Consider the following 20809-nt stretch of genomic DNA (forward strand, 5'->3'; position numbering starts at 1 on the left):
GCAAAACTTTTTTTCTTTACTTCTGTAACCTTCTGCTCTTCATTGTCCGTGCAGAGAGAAGAAAATAACTTGTTAGTAACCCTTGAAAGTCATTTAATCGCTCGAACCCATTGGTTACCATTGCACACCCAGGGTGACTTCCTGTCTGGTCTACTCAAATATTAAGAGAGAACTTTTGGCAAAAGACTTCTTATTACAATGTCAGGTGAAAGAGATCAGCGACATTGCACTTTTTGTACTAAGGCTTACCTCCGTGAGACTGTTGCTATTTTGCTGGGGGGAGAAGGGATGTTGCCGATCCCACTCGGCCTGCTATAAATTGCTTAATGTAATCAGCAAGATCGAGTTTTTATTCTTTGATCGCCAGGCGAAGTTAGAATCGCCTGGAGGTAAGCGTGTAGATTGAAGATCGTTCACACCCCTACACCCCTTCTCGAACCCCTAACCCTGACACACTAGCTGCTGTCGAGGCCTCCGGCAGTGATTAAGATAGCACGGGACATAAAATGTCAGTTGGTCACGGTCTTAGAGGTGTGATGTCGGGTCGAATGCATCCGACAAGAGCGCAGACAGAAAACACAGACACATGAGAAATAGCTGACTGCAGGGTACAGATAGGATAGGCTGGTTTGTAGCAAAATGGCTGACTACATTCAGGACAGCTATGGTATTGCGAGGACAGTTGTTGCCGCTTGTCCCATGGCGCCGTGCGGTCTCGCATTTAATCGTATTAATCGTCTGTAGGCTCGTCAGTTTTGTTTAGAGGAACATTTACACTAGTAACTACTTTATGCTGCAAGCCGACCCCAGTAATGAACCACCCATTGTTGACCATGCAGACTATCATGGAAATCCAACACTTCACCAGTTTTTAGGAGGCGGCCGTAAAGTGGCGAAACCTTCATGTACACAGAATGCAAGGATAGAAAGCTTATGCCAGACTTGTTTGGAAATATACTGACTTATCAGCTTGCTCCTTCATTTCTTGCTTTTTTAGATCGATCTTCTGCTGGCTCTTTCTTTTCGCTTGTAAGTAATACTTGCAAAAGCGAGGCATAAATATTTCACGATGCGGTGTCCCATCAAGATTGCCCTTTAGGTGGGACCTTGGAAGGTGGGCGATCCGAAGGATGGACTGATCATTCCAGAACATACTCACCGACGGTAAGGACAGGCTTTTCAGCCGTTGCGTCTGTCCAGGTCCTCCCACCCTCCACACAACAACCGTTGATGAATAAATGAATAAATGATGATGTCCAGTAATTAGCTATAGAGGTCACTCTGTGGTGTCAGGTTTACAGAGCTCTCAGTTGGCTGCAATTTAGAACGATCACGTGGAGAGCTCGGACAAAACAGGAAAGATGGGAAGCTCACAACACTTGGATACTACTTTTGAGCCACCGGCAGCTTGAAAGGAAAACAAAGCTCCCTTCAAGTGTTGCCCAAATGAGATTGATCCGGACTCACTGCAAAGCTCAAACAGAACGCCAAGGCCACCATGGCTGTCCCCTCACTGGAAAGTTGCTTTTTTTCTCTCTTTTTTTTTTTTTTGTTGAAGACCTTTCCGCTGCACGACATTGGGTCATCGTTCTGGAATTTGGGCGACATGCCCACCTCAGCATCCATGGGAGCTGACCTCGGCCCGCGGAGGTGAACGAATTTGCACTGGTGGTTGCGACTGTGCCTGAGCTCGGTTACTGCTCCTGTCTGCGACCACTTCATTAGGCAGTGTGCTGCACCATGTATAATTATAGCTCAACCTGCGTTTTTGCATCTAATCTACTATTTTAATAGAACTTGTGGAAGCTTGAGCCGAGGGCATTTCTCAAATTAAGGTTCTGTCATGAAGTGGGGAGGATAGTGTCGTCCACGGGCACGTGCACCTGTTAAACATGGGCTCTGTGAGGATCTGTGGAACCGGCAGGGGCAGCGGGCCAGGGTTAGGTGACTGCAGGAACAACAGCAGGCTAGCCGAAACTGAAGGCCAGCCGAGACTGCGAGGACAGCGGAAGAGTTCGATGTGCCTTGATCACCCTCACTGATAAGGGGGCGCGTCAAGGTGCGAAGATGGCGTGAGAATGATACAAAGGAAAGCAGGAGAGATCAGCGATCGAGATACACAGTTAGCATATTAAATAGTCGTGTGAGTATAGTTTGAGAATAACCCATTGGAAGAAAGCCACTCAAACCGTGCAACGTCACCCTGAAAGTTATAACAAAACATCAGGTAGTCTCACCGACTTCAACTTTGTGTGTTTGTGTCCGCATACTAGCTAACGATAGTGCTAGCCAGCCTGGCAATTTTCATTATCCTCATCACGTGCCCAGACTATTCTAATACGATTTTGAAAGCAAAGGAGCGATGCAAACCCTCCCCCCCCCTCCATGTAGCCTTTAACGCATTGCCTTCCGGTTGCGAACAATTATTTTCTGCGTATCATAGGGAAAAAAGATATTCCAGAAATTCCTAGAGTAATATCCCGATTTAGGAATAACTGTCATTTTCTATCTTCTTATGTCCCCTTTACTGAGACTGTGCTCCCAAGCGGCGTAGTTAAGGCGCTCGGAACCAAGCACAGACAATTTGATTATAAAAAAAAGAACATGGCGGCATGGAACTTATAGTCGGCCGTCGTTGACGTCACTTGCTAAATTTAGCTCTGGTCTGGGCCCTGCACCTCGGACTAAAGGTAGACGACAGTGTGTCATACCGACTTGTGTGTCCAGCAAGCACGTGTACTTTCACATGTCCTATATTTATGTAAGTTTTATGCCAAAGTCCTTCATCGTCTTTGTACATCATGATGCTGATTTATGTTTTCAGGTCTGACCACCTTAAGGAGGAGCAAGACAAACGACTGCGGAACGTATGTACAGTTTGTTTTTTATTTGTTTGTTTATCCTTTCCTCCTTCCTCACGTTCCCACATACATTACACAATTGTCGGATTTTGTTGTTGTTTGTTTTTTTTTATCCTTTTCTCCCCATCCCTAAAAAAGTGTCGGTGGTTTTGGCTGATCACAAGAGAGCAGATAGCAAAACGAGAGGGACAAGCCACTCGACAAACTGCTGTCAATGGATGAGCAGAGGACGGGGCTGGGTTTTGGAGGTTGGAGGGGATGTGGCATGCATGCAGGCCTGTGGTGTTGTCGTGGCACACAAATTGTCCACAGTCTTGACATAAGTTGCAACAAAGGCCTCCCTCTCTCAACATGCTGTGTAGCTGCCTCTCGTGCATCCGTGGAATGGCTTTAATCTGACTTAGGAGCACGCCGCGCTCGCTGCTGTGCTTGAAAGACCAAAAACCACCGGAGAGTTTTGTTTCCAAACTTTCCTCTCTTTGTGTGACAGTGTGTGAAAGAAGTGTGGAATGGTGGGGGTAGGATACTGGATCCGTCTTTTTCCGTCACAACACAGCCCTCCTCCATCATTCTTTTTTTCTTCTTCTCGCTTGATCCCTTGCTCTGTCTCTTCTATGCTCTCTCTCTCGCGCACACACAAACATATGTATTTTTTTCCGTGGGCCAGTTTGTGTCTTGTTTCATCTGTGAACTCGGGCTGTCTACTGGTGTCTCGTGCCAGTTGATGAGTCATCGGTAATGAATCTTAATCCCCCTTTCCTTCACGCTCTCCGCACCCACCTCCTCGTACCCCCAACCTCTATTCGCAAACTTTCTAGCGAGGTGGGATGGAGTCGTGGTAAGAAATCGTGATGTCAGTTTGCATTAAATCATTTTATTCGTATCCTTGTTGTTGACAGGGCAAACAGTTTTTTTCAACAGTTTACGCGCATCGACCGACAATGTTAGTCTGAGTTGTTGACTGTACCTTGGCCTCACTGTCAGGTGACGAAAGCTGTTCCGAGAGTAAGGGAGAGAGTTCGAGCTTTATACACGGTTTTAAAATGTGTATCCAGACCAGTACGATGGTGCTTTGACAGACAGACCGCTTGAACTGGGGTAGCTGGCCTCCACCACCCCATTACACCCTCCCTAAACCATGAAACGCCTTTTTGCTTTCTAAAGATCAATGCACAGAACCGGTTTGCAAGTTCACCTCCCGACTTACAAGTGATTGGTTGGAAGCTGATTGATTGCGCAAGTAGGGGCCGCGGGGCTGTGATAAGACAGGAATTCGTCATCGCCCCTTCGCCACCCATTTATTACCGTTTACAGCTTTGAGTACCGGAAACCGCTCGTCACCGCTAGGTCTTGCTCTTGTAGGGTACTTGTGGCGAACTCGTCTTCTAGCTTATTATTGCAAGATCTGCTGCTGACAGAAAAAAATGATCATTTGCGTGAAACTGAAACCGGGTTTGAACCTAGTGCTATGTCGTGGTGAAGGCTTTGGTCGAGGGTTTGGAGTTTGGAGCTTGACTCGTTCATAGTCCCTTTCGGCTCTTCATAAACTAAGAGGGTTTGAATTGTAACTGAAAGAAATCGATCATCCAGTATCGATCTGAGGGGGACTCCAGGTATCGGTTATATGGGCTGTGGCCTCCCAGTTGCCTAACATGGTTGCCTCAGCTGTGTTAAAACGGCCGTTATCTCGCATTTCCTGTGGGGAGGGTAGTTTACGATGTCAGCTATTACGACCACGTGACGGCGAGATAAAAATGAGGACTGAGATCTGAACCTGTGATAACCGGTTCTCGCTTACCGGGTGATCGGCACATTACCGGAGTGCAACTGCTATACCTCGTGTACACACACACTGTAACAACACATCACTCTCAAACAGCAAAGTTTCAGGGCGAAAATTTGTCACTAAAGTCGAACCATAAAAACAAAAATTAACAAGCAAATAACTTATTTATTAATAAGATAAAAATAATCAACTTGCTGTCTTAGACAACTGAGACTATCGTAGTCAGAGGAAAATAAAGCCGGGGGTAGGGTGACCAAAGTGGTTTATACCCTCTTTCTACTTTTTCATCACCTTTTCTTTGTCGCCCCCAACTCATGCAACAAGACTTGGCTTTGAGGGTCTACACTCCCTTCCTGCGCTTCGTAAACAAACTTTTTTTTTTTTTGGAAAGAAAAAAGCTGGGGGCTGATGTGGCGCTCTGTCATTCTCACCCTTGACACCTGCATTCTCCTCGCATTATTAATGAGACGAGTGACACTGTGCTTGGCAGTCATACAGACCAGTCTATAGGTGTACTTGAAGGCGAACCCTGGTGAAAGATGGAATTTGAAAGATTCCCCCTCCTCCCTCTCTTGTTCATGAAAGTGTGAGCCTCTGTTCATGGATGTCAGCGTGAGCTCCGTGCACCTTTTGTTAAATAGTGATTTTGACACCTTTATAGTTTGCCTACACTCACAAAGATCGAGTCTGAATGAGATGGTTTGTGAGTTCCCTTGACATTTTATGATATTTCCTGCAGCTTTTTTTTTTTTTTGCTAGTCTCCACTTTATGCACCTGTCCCCCTTTTGTCTTTTGGAAATTGGCTAATGCGATGTCTTTATTGTTAGCCAGTTATCGGACCGTTGTTCAAGCCAGTCCCTATTTATATTCTGCTTTTTAAAGAAGTAATTTGTACTCGTTTTAGTATTTTTATTCTTTCTTACTCTCGTCGTGCTATTTTTTGTTTGTTTGTTTGTAAAATTGTTTCTTTTTTTCCAGTAGCAGTTTTTCCCTCTTGTTTCCAGTTTGTTTTGGGTTTTTTTGTGTTGTTGTTTTTTTGTTTGTTTGGTTGTTTTTTGTTTTTTTTGCCATTGTTGAAGCCCCTTGGACATGTTGAATGTTTATTTTCGGCTTGATCTCGTGTCATGTATTTTTACCACCCTGTTTCGCAATAAAAAAAAAAGCTACTTCGGGGATTTTAAAATTGTGTGTAACACGATCTTGCGTGATTCATGTCAGCCACCCTCTCATCGTCGTAATGTGTGTACTCTGTCACAACCAATGAATTTTTTTTTTCATTTTGTCACGTGACTGCTTTTATTCGCTGACACTAGCACTGTATTTTAACTAGTCTCTCTCGAACCCTCCCTCAAAAAGCATTAAACTATTACAAGTACCAATATTTCTTAAATGGAACATGAAAGCGATGAGAGTAGCGTGTCGGTTAAAAGCCATCGTGACCTTTAACCTTAATGTAAAGTATTCGTCTGAGCTGTGGTTCATGTAAACGCTGTGCGGACGGGGGCTTTCTTTTCTGTCCTCACATACTTTTAATACGCATTTTATAAGCTGACTGATCAGCGTTAGTCATCTAGCTTTCGGCCTCCGCTGTACCCAGCCCCTGGCTAAACTCTCGGCACACGAGGCCAGATGATGGAAGGAGGCGATGCTCGTTGTTGTGAGTTAATGAAAGGCTGTCGTGTGTGACTGGTTTGGGCGTTTCTCTTTTCTTTGTTCTCCACCCCACCCCTCGCTCACCCGCCGTAGGGCACTGTCCGCCCTGAAAGGTGTAAGCATTTGTATGAGTACCCCCCTCCAACTTTGTATCACTATAACATTTTAATCTTTTATCTTGTCGCTGGTTTAAGTATTTTTTTCGCCGAACAAACGTGGATGAAGGTGGGTCCAAGTTTGGCTAAGCTTTTTTTTTTTTTTTAAAAAATATAACCGTCATGTAAAAACTTTGCTAAACTTGCTCAAATATTTGTCCGACTAAGAATATATTCTGTGTGCATTCGTGGCCCCGTGTGGATGCGTGCGTAAATGGGTTTGCGTGTGCATGAGTGAGGCGTGTGCAGACGAAGAGGCGACTACTACTTGTATTGTATCGATAACAACTGTCAGCAGGGGTTACATGAAGGCTGTTAGGTGCGCTCACCGGCTTTCAAAAGGGCTGGTGACGTCACAGTAGGTGTTGTTTACCAGGCACACCATTTCCGGTCTTTTATTCGCCGAGAAAGTTTTATCTGACCCCCAGCCTGAACGGAATAATGTAAAGAATAAACTTGCACCTTTGGGAGCACCCTGAATGTGGCACCCCGTGCCTTTGAATATAGCGGTACGAGTTGTGGGGCCTTCAGCTACACCTCTCCTCATCACCATCTCCCCCACCTCTCAAAAAAAAGGGTCTTTTATCCCACCCGGGTCAGTCATTGTAAATGCCAGAGCAGCAGTGTTCATAACATCAGTTTTATCTAGTATCAGAGTTCTCCAATTCGTCATTTCCAATGCACGGGATTTGATCTCGCGGGTAGAATGCTGGCTGGAGGGGCGAGATAGGCTTTGGAAGGACTTGCATGTACCATACCCTGTCAGGTGCTTGCTACAGCAGTGACAGGTACATAAGCCTGCACACCTTAATTGTGATTCATGCAAGTGTACTTCATCTTCGGGAGCTAGACCCTGTATGTGTTCTCCATTGGTAGGATTTTACTTGCAATTATTCATCTTGGACTGCGTGGACTTGTTCTTCATAACTACGGCCCCAGGTATGTCTAGCTGATGGACACGGCTTGATGATTTTCCGGCTGTTGCAGGTGTTGGCGCACGCATGTAACCCGATAATAGAAGTCTCTTTAGTCTAAGGACCATGCAGGCCACCTTGGCAGTGCTTTGCCATTAGCAGAGATGGCATGATCTGATGGTCATATGTGTCGATGGCTGGCAGATTTTGTCTTGGGGCACTCGCATGTTTTTTTTTTTCCTGTGAATGTTTTATTTGTTATCGCGAGTAGCCGACAAACTTGTGAAGATTACCATCAAGGTGGAGACAGGATTGTTTGTAAGCAGTTTTTCGTGTGTGGACTCGGAAAAGGAAGGGTCCTGGTGGAGGAATCCGCATGGTTGCTACATGGGATAAGAGGTCATGACACAGGACTGTAGGGCCTTATAGCAATGCATTGTGTGACGACAAGCAATGAGTGTGTGCTGATGGCTAGTCACCATCCCATCGACAGCCTCTGTGTCTCATTGCACGGGTATGCGAGAGATCAGAGCGCCTCCTGCCGTAAATTTGAGGGGCGGGAGGGGAGATCACTTTGTGAGGACGGGAGTACTTGAGTGGCGCGTGAGTCGTGAACGAGGGACTGACTGCATGACGCATGCGCTGTAGAACTACCGCAGTACAGGTGGGGGAGTTTGTGAGGTGGGGGAGACTTTGATAAACTGAAACTTGGTTTAAAGTTTTTAAGAGAAGTGAACGAGAAAATTTATGGGTGGCACCACTTCAAATGGTTGTTTGTTGTTTGCACTGTTATGTGCGTGGTGGAAGACTAGGCGCATAAAGCCATTCTTTGCTGGATGATAGGAGAACAGGACTAGATGAATAAATATGTTAAATAAAAACGTTTGTCCATATTTTCCGATGAAGAACGATATTAAACCTCGCGAATAGTTGTATTGTTGCCGAGGCACTGACGGAGAGTTGTCTCACCTTAACAGTCTAAAATAAAATAGTTCAGTAGAGTAGGTAGCCGGTTCGGCATCATAAATACAAAGATTACTCAATTTTGTGGCTAAGGATCAGGGTGGAAATACAACCTGTCACCGAGCCTGCGAAATGTCTCCCCATTGTTGCATTACATGAGCACACGGTGAAGGGTATACACTGTTGCGAAGTGAGTTTGAGAGCTTTATCCGGCTGACACAGTCTCAGAGACACCCCCCACTTCAGTCCTGCTGCCCTCCCCCCTGCGTGGCCCATCGTATCGTAAAGTTACCTGCAGCACGTAGCCTGATGGATGTATCAAAGGTATGTTTTTATTGCCCAAAAATAAAGACGGTCAGGAATTTTTTACGGTTGTGTTGACCCAGAGCCGAGAAATGCGCGACAAGTGTTCGATCATGCTGACAGGTCGTGTCAGCCCCTCTTGGCTGCGACCGATGATGCAGGTGAGGTCTAGGTGCACACACACATGGTAAGCGACATCGTCAACAACCTGGTGCACGACGGGCTCGGTATCTGTGTTATGATGTGTTTGTAGCCTTCTGCAGCCAACGACCGGCACCAGAGTTAGGACGACCTACAACCAGGTCTTGAGGAGCAACACACGTGAAGGTTCGTGGAAAATGAACTAAAAAAGGCGTTTAAAAAATTAAATCTTTTATTTTTGATACATCAGTGCAAAGTTTTGTGGAAAAAAAATAAGCAAACAAACAAGGTGGGCACGGAGTAATTGTAATCTTGACCTCTTGCATGGACGGTCCATCGAGAGGTCATTAGTGAAAACTAGAGAGAGGGATGGCTTCTCCGCTACTTTCGGCAATCTGGAGTCTTAAGACACTTCATGCAACTCGCCACAACGCCACGTGACTCCCTGGCACGAGTGTCGTCAGGTAAGGGTGGTAGTGGTGGGGTGGTGGGTCTAGCCAAAGTTTGGCGTTGTCGGCCAGCCAGAAGTTGGCAGTTGTAGCTTGGACACAGCCTAACCGCAAGGACGTAATCAAGTTGTTTTTTCAAATCGCGGGAGGACTGTGCAGCGCGCCACTGCACCGCCTAACGGCCGCACCGAGTCCCGTTGACAGCGGACGAAGGCTGGTTGGACTCCCCCTGCTAGTCGCGTCGTCCGCGTGGCGCGTGCTGCTGGTGAGCGAGAGATCGAGCGACGATCTTTACGGGACAGACGCCCCCTCCTGACATGCGCGCGCTACACAGTGAGGAGCAAAGAGATCGCCGATGTTGTGGCCGTGACACCTGACGGGAACTCACCTGCCTGCCGTTCTGCTACAGGTGGCAGTGTTGCGGTTGTTTTAACTCGGGAATAGCGGAGATTAACAGCCCAGGTAAGGTGTCGTTTCTCATTAGCTTACCTGTTCGCTTAACGATCGAGACGCCAGACTCCTGTGTTCGGTACTAACACTCAGGGAATTTTCACCACCCTGATAAAATATTAATATACATGTATGTATGATAAGACAAAAACCTGCCTGTATTATCTCAGGTACAGGCAACACGGCAATATTTACCTACCCAGCAATGTGGCTGAAGAAGACAGGTTACTTAATATCGCATAGTTTGTTTTGACGAGTGTCTTCCTAGTGCTGGCAGTGCCAGAAATACCTGCATGTTGTGTCAGTTCATGTAGGATTGTAAGTTTATAATCGGGTGACACTGGCACTGTTCGATCGCCATGTCAGGCGGCGAGACACTTGCCGTGACTAATGCCTACAGCGTGACATTGCAAGCTGTTGCCCAGGTGTAATTATTCCACGTCTCCTGACGGTGAAGGCCATATCTGACTGTCTGGGAATGTAGATGTTTGCCTGACGGCCTGACCTTAGCCACTGAAGCAGCGCGGAGTTCACGGCAGTTGAGGGCGGAAGCTCGTTCCTCTCATCTCATCCCCCCGCCACCCCCGCCTGTATTGGCCGCTGGTCTTCGAGACAGGTTGATGGGTGTGCGCCAGGTAAAGGCTGCTTAGAATCATCGAACGCAGAGGTTGCAGTGCCAGAGTGTGCTAGTCCCCGCGGTGCCATTTCCATTTACCTTCGGTTGCTTGGTAACGGACTGATGCACCAGTGAAAAGTGTCGGATCGTTGTAATTTATTGCTGGGGTGGTTAGGGATTTATAATATAAATATATATCATATATATTATATATTATTATGCTGTAAGCCTTTGGCTCGTGGCTGCAATTCCCGTCGTTGCTACAAGCCTATTGAGTACATAAAAAAACAACTAGCTTATCGATCAATTTATCGAAATGAGGTTATGAAAGTGCGCGTCACCTACCGAGGGTTTATGTGAGTTGGGCACAATAAATAAGTCTGATATAAAATGTGTGTGTATATATATAAATCAGGAGGGAAAAAAGGTGTTTTGGTCTATTTTCTGTACTCTATCCCGGTCTCATCAAAGTTATTGGCTGCACTGAAGCTGCGTGAGATATTGTATCTCACTCTTTGGCTCATCAGGATGACCACTGGATGGGACCTGTGCGTTTACTGTAGAGGAAATGATGATTTATTAATTTGATGAACAGAACGGTTTCCCCACCTTACACACACACACTTACATAGGGATCGGCGATATATGTTGACTAGACGCGGGAGTTTGTAATGAGGATTACATGGTTGGTGGAAGAATATATCTGTGAAGTCGTCTACTGAAAGTATGGAGCGGGGGGTGTGGCTGATCGTTTGGTTTTATTTGTTAAAAAAGCCAGTCATTCAGAGGAGTGTTGACACACCTGTGTCGCCTGTTGAACTTCTGGTGTCGAACCTAGCGTTCTGGTTCTTGGGGTGTGAGCAAGAAAAGCTTAACACCTGACTTAAAATTAAACATGAACGAAAAAGCTAAACACCTGGCATAAAGCTAAACATGGACGAAGCAAAACATCTCATTTAAAACTAAACATGGAGGAAGAAGCTAAACACCTGGTTCAGATTGCATACAGTTTGCCTCCCCTGCCACTGTTAATTTTTTTAACCGCCACTGTAGCTATGGATTTTTTTTTTCTCTCTCTTTCAATTCGCGGAATGTGAGGAGTCGTGTCCTTGTATCGCAGTCTCACACTTCCAGCAAGTAAACGCCCCTGAGTTTAAATAAACCACTTTAAAAAGAATCTGCAGTCACACCCAGCATTCTTGTGCTTGTTCGTACGCAGGGCTCTGTGAGGTAGCGGTGGCCCTGCTGGTGTCACTGCAGGTAGCGGTGGCTAGGAGGGGCTCTGGCAGTAAGAACCGCTAGGAACCTAGGCTTTGACCTTTGCCCCATCAAAGGTAGCGCTGGTCTTGGCATGATATCGTGGCGTGAAAAGTAATTTACTCTCCAGGCTTGACGGCGAGGGAGATTGCATAATAAATTAAGGAGGTCGGAAGAAAATGAGGATATAAGCTATGACGTCAGTGGAGATAGCTAAACAACCAACTGTCGCTATAAGGTCAAAGGGCACGTCAAATGCCCTCGTTGTCTTTCTCGAAGAAATGCAGTTAGGTTACTGAGTCCATGCATTTTCATTATTGTGATCACTTTCAGATTTGTAATGTGTGTATATTGTACACATTCTATTGTAGCTGACGTTTTCACCCTCCTCTGACCTGTTTCACCCATCATTCGTGTTCTTCCTTATTCAAGATTATTAACTGATTTTCTTTCGTGTCCCGAGACATGCCGAAGAATGTATGTACATATGTTTGAGTATCACTCCCTTCCGGACTGTCCTCACGGTACGACCTGCTGTCTCGTCATGCTCGCGTGCGATGAGTTGTTGCCCATGGCAACGCGCAGGTCTGGCTGGCGATGCGCCGCCTGTTACTTCATCCTGATTATTCTCCCACTCCCCATCCTCCGCATCGTCGTTATGTGTGACTCAAACAACAGCGAGGTCTCAGGTGGAATGCTGGTTACCCGTGTTTTACCTGGTGCTTCACACCTTCGCTACATCAAAGTAGGCGCGGTGTTTATACAGGTAGTCTTCCCTACATCTGTAGAAACCCTGCTTCGTCGCTTTTGTCCTGATTGTAATAGGACGTCCCGGGGTGAAGCTTTATTTAGAAATATTTTTCTCCCGTGCACCGAATCTTATCAGGATTGACAGACAGGTTAGGTGGAAGTTTCTTATCGCCAAGTCAATCTATTGTGCATGGAGCAGAACCGGTCGTTTTGTCAGCCATACACCCTGCGCTCCTGTGTTCGGGTGGAGTTATTACGTCTTGAAGAAAGGCATTGCAACAGCTTTGTACAAGCTTTTCTTCACCGCTGGCTTTTATGAGGGTGTGTCAGAGAGAGAGCGACAGTTTTGCTTGAAGGTCGTGGTCAGAGAGGTCAGTACAAGACTGGGAAGATTACACGTGGGGAAGAGGGCGGGGGAGGCTAAACGGAGGGGCAGTGACGGTGGGTGGCAGGAAAGCTGCCAGGAACAAGCCGACCTTCCTAATTATGCATCAAAGACCTGTTGGCGGCTAAGCCAGGTTCATACGTCACCCTTTCTCTCTCACATACACGTCACACCTCTGCGCCCTCGACTGCGTGCCTTTGACTCGTCGTCGAGGAATGCAAAAAGACACCCCTTCCCCCCTACCCCCAATGCGTGGGAAGGCAGTCCCTGTCCAAATTCACCCCTAGCTTTCAAGTTTCAGGGACCACACAAAAAAAGGTTTACTCTCTTCAAACGATGTCCAGGCGCAATCGTGTGGTAGAGGCTAGAATTAGCCAAGAGGCCGTGCTAGTGACCGTGTGGGGGATTTTGTGTGTTTTTACTTGATGACTGGGAGGGAGAGATGAGAGTGTGGACATGTAACGATTTGATTTCGGTGACTCAGGCTTCTCACTACAACTGTTCGTCCCGACGAGTGATAGACCAGACATGGTAGTTTGCATGTCAACGGTACGCTGCAGAGTTGATAAGGGTTGAGGGTAATTGAGACCGAGAGGGGAGGGGGGGATGTTGCGTAGAAGTTAGACGTTTGCTTGCCATTGTCAGGGTCATAAAGTCGTTTGCTCACATCTCTTCTCCTACTCCTCTCCATTTGTGACACCTGTTCACAGCTCCTCGAGAGTTTTTTCTGTTTCTTCCTCCATCACCTTTTCTATAATCGAACTTCCCGCGCTATTATCAAATTAACCAAACCAACCAGAGCCTCACAAACTCCAGTTGGAAGCTGAATTGCCAGAATTAATTTTAGTTTCGTTGCTCGAGACTTGCTGTAGTCTGTGGAGTAAGAGCACTCGAACAGACAAGCTCATCTCCAAACCCTGCTTCTCTTTTTTTGTGGGGGGAGGGGGATTTGATGCCCAGTGGACAAACTGCTGAGACCCCGGAGATGTAATGAAATTGAAGAATCTTCGGTAGCATTCTTGAGCCTGTTGACATAATTAGAAGCCTGGTATAGGCGTGCTGTAGTCGCCTTGCCACACGAGGTCGCCCAGGGGTCTCGCCTGTGTCCTGTGAAGATGTTGTCCCAGTCGTGTTTGCATAAGAGACAGCTCTTGAACGCGCAACATGGCCACCGAGGCTGGAGTGTTGACAGCACTGTCAGGGGCAGAGAATGCCTGCGGTTCTGGCATCGCAGGCGAGGGCGGAGCATCCCTGTCGCAGGTCAGCATGTCACCAAGGGATCAGGGGTAGTCCTAGTGACGTGTGATTAAGTGGAGACAACGTTCGTGGTAGGATTTAACCTCGGCGATACCTGTAAACCTGTTGTAAGCTTCCTCAGCTTTTGGGGGCTTTAGTGTTTGGGCGAAAACGAATAAAAGTTTTCGTGGAGGTGCAATTTTTGGGAGAGGACAAAAGATTCATAGTAAAGAGACGAGTGGAGATATAAACCACCGAAGGATTAGACTGAATCGATAAACTTTTTTTTCAGTTCTACAACTTTCTTTCTTTGTATTTTCAGTTATGATAATAAGCGTAGGGTGTTTGCCCACCCGGTGAGAAATCTGCAGTAGTAGCTTTTCGAACCACGTTAATCAAATTATTAAACCAGAAATAATTGTTAAGCCTTCGTGTAACTGGTAACAGATATAAAAATGGATGTAAAATCAAAATTTTTTGTCTCTAACTTTCCTCCCAATTAAAATTCTGTCACTTCTCTGGCTGATTTAGTCTTCAGCTGCTCAAGAAATCAGAATCCATTATTGCAAGAGGTCGAATGAACAGTATCATCATTACATGCTCAAAATGCAGTTAATAGAGAATTAAAGAGTGCAGTATGAAGTACACATAATGGGCTGAGTGATCTGTTCTGATGGCATTGCTAGATGTCTGTGTAATAAAGCAGCGGTCAGCTGGTTAACATTGTTATCTCTCAACTGGTTAAATAATCATCAAGTCGCCCGACTTCTCAGTTGTGGACCACGCGCACACGTCAAGCATGAGTGCGCACATTTGCGTAGAAAGCATGGTGAGAAACTGTAATAGAGAAACATAATCGCAAACATCATGGAGTCGGTAACTAGATAACTTTGTGAAGCACGTACACAACCCCACAACATTCCTTTGCCCGTATTAATATCACAGTAGCTCAGTACTGCATCGAAAACATTCCGCCGATACTCAGCAATGTCTCGAAAAATAAGCGCTTATCACTGGACGATCATAAATAGTATTAAATGCTGTGTCCATCACAAAATACACTTCGTGTTACGATTTGGGGAGGGGGAGCAGTGAGGAACCACTCACACCGGCATTCCATTCAACATCGGTTGACAAACAGTTGCGATGAGAGAACACGGACTGCGGAATGTATCGCATTGTTTTTGTTTTACATCATTGTGACTCTCTCGTGAATAGTGCTCAGTGCAGTGACTAGACTGCTGGCAGGGATATTGCGCTGTATAAATTATTGTTGTTTATTATTGCACTTGGAATTGACGGAGAAAGACGTGGATGGGAGGAGTCGCGCCTGTTGTCTTGCTATTGCTTCTATGCAGCAGTTTCTTGTACCCGGATGCAACGGACTAGAGACAAATTTGTTAAAACTTGTCAGTCTTGTGAATTGTTCGCGCAAATTAAAACCGAGCATGCTAATTCCTAACTGCCTTTGTAAACATGTTAGTCTTGTGACTGACGAATGCGTAAGTAATCCCTCACATCCCGGCTGTTCGACACAACCCGGGTACTTGGAACCTGTACTGACTGGTATTGGGGGCAACATTCTGAGTATGTGGCAGATAATGTATTGAAATAATATGTGCATTCTTATGACAGTTATCTTTGTCACATCTTTGCAAAGAGAGAGAAAGAGAAGAAAAGGCTATTCTATGAGTCGCGTAATTTCTGCAGCGCCATTCACCTTAGTATTGTATGAAAGAGGAAGAGGATGAAAATAGACAAACGCATCCCCTCGTCGAGGGCAAGGGTGAAAAACTGCCCCCGGCGTGGTCGCCGACCTGTACGATGACATGCAGTGTGACACCGGCGTCAAGCCGCTCATCGCCAACAATGATTTGCCTGGGCAAGTTCTTCCACATTCCTGGGGCGCGGTAAACAGTCGGGTTGCTGTAAATCAGATACTCATACCTGAGGATAAAAGGTGAGAAGCCGCGCCTAGCGTCGAGTCAGAAGCCTGTGGGTGTTGTGTGTCGGGGGTGCCGAGTACCATGGACAGTGTTACCAGTACTCACAGCCAAACATGATAGAGAGCATGGCGACGGACCAACTCATTCTTGTAGTGAGATGAACCCGCGTACCCTTGTCTCCCAGGTGCTTGAGCTGCCATGACCTCTCAGGACGCCTCAGCATCCGAGGCTCGTCTGTCTCCACAGAGGGCTTTGGCGAGAGTACATTATGACATGCACTTTTCCCAAGAGAGGTATGACGCCGAAAGGGATGTGAGCGCAGCTGTTATTTACCGCTCTTTTTTTTTTTTTTTTAAATAATGCCTGCTGATATAGTTAGGCCACATTCTTGTGTCATGAAACATTTGTCACGTATGTACAGGCTTCACTGCAGTGCCTTAACATGGACTGAAACCGCTCAACCACTTGATATACGGCATTGCGTAAGGAGAGGGTATGGTGTGTGGAGGCAAGAGGGTGTGTTGGGTGGGTAGGTGGGGTGTCACTGCACGATAAGGTGGTACGAGCGTTTTGCTCATGTCCTGTTGGGCGACGTTCTGCACACCGAGTCACCAGGAATGTGTGGGTACGTTGGGACGAGCGCAGTCGCCGCTCTCTTGCCCAGGGTTTGGCGAGGGCCGCCTTTTGGCCACGAGACCTGAGGAAGCAGGAAGAAGTGGCTACCAAGTGTTTGATGTTTTCATCTCGCGACGAGCCGCATCTGCACGTGCGGTCGGAATTAGTTTCGCGTCGGTATCAAGGAGCATTTTAATGTTGCATGCCTCGCCAGTGGCGTGCCCCTCCATCTCCACGTCGGGATATTTGCGGAAGACGATGAGAGTTTTCAGAAGGGGATGAGAGAGTCTTGTGTGGGCTTTAGGCGGTCAGGCTGTTTACACTGACTTGGCGAACATTGGCAGTAAGCAAAGTTAGTTTTAGAACAGGTCGAGTAGATGTTAGTTAAACATCAAATTTGTTTGCTGCATAAGACACGTAAACCACAATACTTTAGCTGTTGGTTTTTTATATTTAAAAAAACTAGCTATATATATGCAATGCAAATTGAAGAGTAAATGATTATTTTTGATACTTTATTGATAGGAATTTATTTTCACACAATACTGCCGAAAATATTGTGTAGAGAGTTATTAATGTTCGTGTGTCAATAGCTGACATTTAGCTACATTGTCTTTATGGCTAATTACTGTTTTGTGCTAATTTAAATATGGAATTACCTTGGCGAAACTCTTGATATGGGTTAAGCTGCGGGTGTGTAATTAAGTGTAATCTTTATAATCATCTGCGTGCTTCAGAAATGGAATCCACAACACGCTAATGACAGTGACAGTTGTATTGCAGAATGCGAATTGAGTAACTTTTTTTATCCTCGTGAAGCCTCGTGACCTTAAGGGAAGAATTATTGCTGGCTGATTGCAGGTTGCAGTGACAATCTACTGGTTGGGTAGAGCTTCGAGTCAACAGTACTCCGGGCCCAAACTTGATCAGAGTGCCTTCGCGGCCCTCGTACACCGCGGCAGCAGCTTCCTGACTGACAGGCAGGTCTTGCGAGGGTCTTCATGTGCTAGGGAATCTAATGGGCACTTCAGTGCAAGTGCTTCTATGAGAGACACCGTCGACCCGAGGGCGAAGCACGTTCGCGACAGTTCGTACGATTCGAACAACTCCTATGGTAAAGCCTCGGAGGACAGCTTAGAGGGACTGGTGTTCGATACCGATATCAACGGGATGCCTATCTCCAGGTACGATAGTGCTTCTGCACTCAATCGCTCAGGAGAAGGCAGCAGTCGGCGTTCTGGAGTAAGTACCTCCATGTACGGGTACGACAAAGGCAGTGCCATGTACCGCAGCAGCCCGGACCTGTCCTCCAGCATGTCAAACCGGAGGTCGTCCTCTGTCGACAGCGCGGACGGCTCCATGTACGGCAGCCATTCTCGGCAGTCGTCAGACAGCACGGAATCCCACCCCAGCCGCCGCTTGAGCACGCATACGTCCAGCCGCAGGACCAGCACCTCGGCATCCACAGACCCACTGCAGTTTGTCAAGTGTAAAGGCGCCACAGTATTGGCCATCACGGCCGAGCAACAAATGCGCCTTGCAGCAGAGACCAAGAAAAGTGTAGTCGTTCCTCTCAAAGAAGAGGATACAAGCGACTGGCAGTCGGTAAGAACCAGCCTCTCTCTTGAAAAGTGTCATTGCCCTGTGTGTGTGTGTTTTTTTGTTTTGTTGTTGTTGTTGTTGTTTTTCTCTTGGTATGTATCGTTTACAATTATTGTTGATATTTTTTGGTGGTTTTAGTTTTGTGCAGATAATTATTGCCAGTGATACTAAGAATGCAAGTTGAACAGATGATTGATTATTTCTTGATCAGATTACTTTAAAAAAAAAACTGGCCTAATAAGTGTCACCTAGAATTTTCAGTCCACTGTGATTGCCAACATAATTTGCATTGAAAGTCAGGAGAACGAATTTAGATTATCTGACCACATTGTTAACACCAGTGGACTGAGAAAATCTTTTAATTAGTAGTAGAGAGCTGCTTACTGGCCATTGAGCTGGGAATTATCTTACAAGTCATCCATTCAGTTATGACCACTTCTTAATCACCTTTTTTTAAAGAAATTCAGTCTGTTAAATTTTTATTTATCCTTTATAATGTAGAAAACAGTTGTGTATATTCACTGTAAAATGTAAAAGATTTAGTCGCCGACTAAGAATAGTAAAAGCATAAATGCTTAAAACAAATACAGAGAGAGTGGCTGGAGAAATCCTTTGTAACCGTTTTTTTTGTTTGTTTGTTTGTTTTTTTAATCATCTTAGAACTTGGCCAGCTGGAAGAATAGGAGAAAAAGTCAATCAGAGAAGTCATATGGGCTGAAGGAAGCACTGGAGCAAATGGAAAGAGAAAAAGAAGAAACAAACAATGGTCAAAAGTCAACAGTTGGCACCAAAACTTATTCACAAATGAAGGAAGAAAGGCATGTACTTAGAAAACTAGATGATTAGAACTTAGACATGAGTGTGCTAACATCATTGTCCTTTCCTTAATGGTGGTTGTAATCAATTTCATGGGAAATTTTTTTCTTTGGTTTCGGGTACAAAGAGTCAGTTGAAAAAGAGAGGTATCCAGTCCAGGACAGCTCTCCTGGGTAATGGTTAGACACCCTTGTATAATGCAGTGGTGTAGGAAGATACTCGGCTTTGTGAGGACAGACTCCATGCTGACATTCACAACAATCACATTCTTGCCGCCTCAGTATCTTTTTTTTGACCCTCCCCCCTTCCGTTTGCCTCCCTGCTTCCTACACCACTTTAATGTAAGGGCACCCAGGTAGAGCTGTAAAGTGTTCTTAGATCGTTGCGATAGAAGTTACATTCTTGTATGAAATTAGACTACCCTAGTTCTTATGCAAGTATTAAGTTCAGCAATGAGCTCCTCTGATAATGCGGAGGGGGAAGAAAGGGAAATTATTTCCTAGGTGAAGAAATCATAGGATTGTTATATTAAGTGCTGATTAATTCAGTAGGAAAGGGGAACGTTTCATGGGTCGTGCATATAGAAGAATTCCACAAGCTCTCATTAACTTAAAAGTAAAATGAAAATCAGTCTGCAAAAAGACTTTCTTTGACTTAATCATCCAGGGAAAAAAATCTTAAATATCTCTAAGAAAAAAATCCGGATCCTGTGCTTGCCACAAAATGTTTTCAAAGAATTTCTGTATTTTAGAATAAAATACTAAAATATAAATACTCAGATCAAGTTGGAAAACACTTTCTAGTCTGCTTACTGTTTGGAGGAGCAAAATTAAACACACATAACACCTATTTTTCTGTACTGAACCTTAAGATTTTTGTTCAGTTAAGTTTTACTTAATTTACTTGTCCTGCAGAGAAAGGAGAAAATCAGCTGGAAGCAAGCGTTTCTACCCTATCGAGGATGATGATGAAGAGGATGATATTTTTGAACCCATTGTTGCTGAAAAAGAAGAAAACAGCTACATGCAGAAGACTAATGAACATTCAGAAGCATCTTGGGTATGTAAAGGGGCAGAACACACACATGCTGCATGTATGAATAACACTAAAAGATCTGTTGATAGCAATAAACAAACAAAACAAATTTGGATGTGTTAAACGTAGAATTCATGCGTGTAATACCGAAAGGATTTTTTATAGGTAAATACATTCTTTGTTAAATTTGGATGCAGCAGCAGGTTTATTTTTAAAAAATACTCTTTTGTAGGAGAGTGGCAGCAAGCAGGCAAGCCAGGTGTCTGGTATGGCAAACTGGACAGAAGACTCAGACAGTGGTGAAGATGACAAGAAGACTAAACAGAGTGGAGACAGGAACAATAACAGATATGAGTCCTCTACAAGAGCCAGTGATTCCAGATTCAGTGGAGTAAGCAATGAGTCAGCACCTTCCAGATCTGATGTATCATCAAGGTTGCATCACTCTGGATTATCAGGCCAAAGTGCAACTTACTCAAACAACAGTGAGACAGTAAAGCGACGTGGTGGGAGTGGGGAGAGTGTGGCAAAAGAAAATGACAGGAACAGTGCCAACGCATCTCTGACCAAATCCATGGGCAGGCTCAGCAATCTGGCAAAGAGCTACGAGCAGATGGAGGATACAGCAAAACCAAAGAGCAGAGCGCAGCACAGTGTGGATGTTAATACCAAATCATTCCAAAAAAGTGTTGATCAGGATGGTTCCAAAAGTGTGGATTCGTATCAGTTTTCAAGGAGTGCTGATGATAATCGAATGTCTTCCTGGAGTACTCCTAAGGACAGGGAGACAAAGCACTCAGCGGGAAATGTTTATGCTAGTGGCAGAAATTCTGGAAAGGTAACATTTTATTCCCTTTTGGTCTTTGTTTTGTTTG

The 20809-nt window shown here is 45.4% G+C and overlaps 1 protein-coding gene across 1 annotated transcript in view; it reads left to right on the forward strand.

Moving 5' to 3' along the window:
- The window catches only part of LOC112559663 (LIM domain only protein 7-like), an 81856-nt gene that overhangs the window by 39384 nt on the left and 21663 nt on the right, over positions 1-20809 (forward strand). The window contains exons 5-9 of the mRNA XM_025230998.1: positions 2825-2867; positions 17343-18086; positions 18744-18901; positions 19814-19958; positions 20167-20772. Coding sequence (XP_025086783.1) covers positions 2825-2867; positions 17343-18086; positions 18744-18901; positions 19814-19958; positions 20167-20772 — 1696 coding nt within the window. The remainder of the gene's footprint in view (positions 1-2824; positions 2868-17342; positions 18087-18743; positions 18902-19813; positions 19959-20166; positions 20773-20809) is intronic.

The sequence above is a fragment of the Pomacea canaliculata genome, linkage group LG3 (assembly GCF_003073045.1).
Source record: "Pomacea canaliculata isolate SZHN2017 linkage group LG3, ASM307304v1, whole genome shotgun sequence".
Lineage (NCBI taxonomy): Eukaryota > Metazoa > Mollusca > Gastropoda > Architaenioglossa > Ampullariidae > Pomacea > Pomacea canaliculata.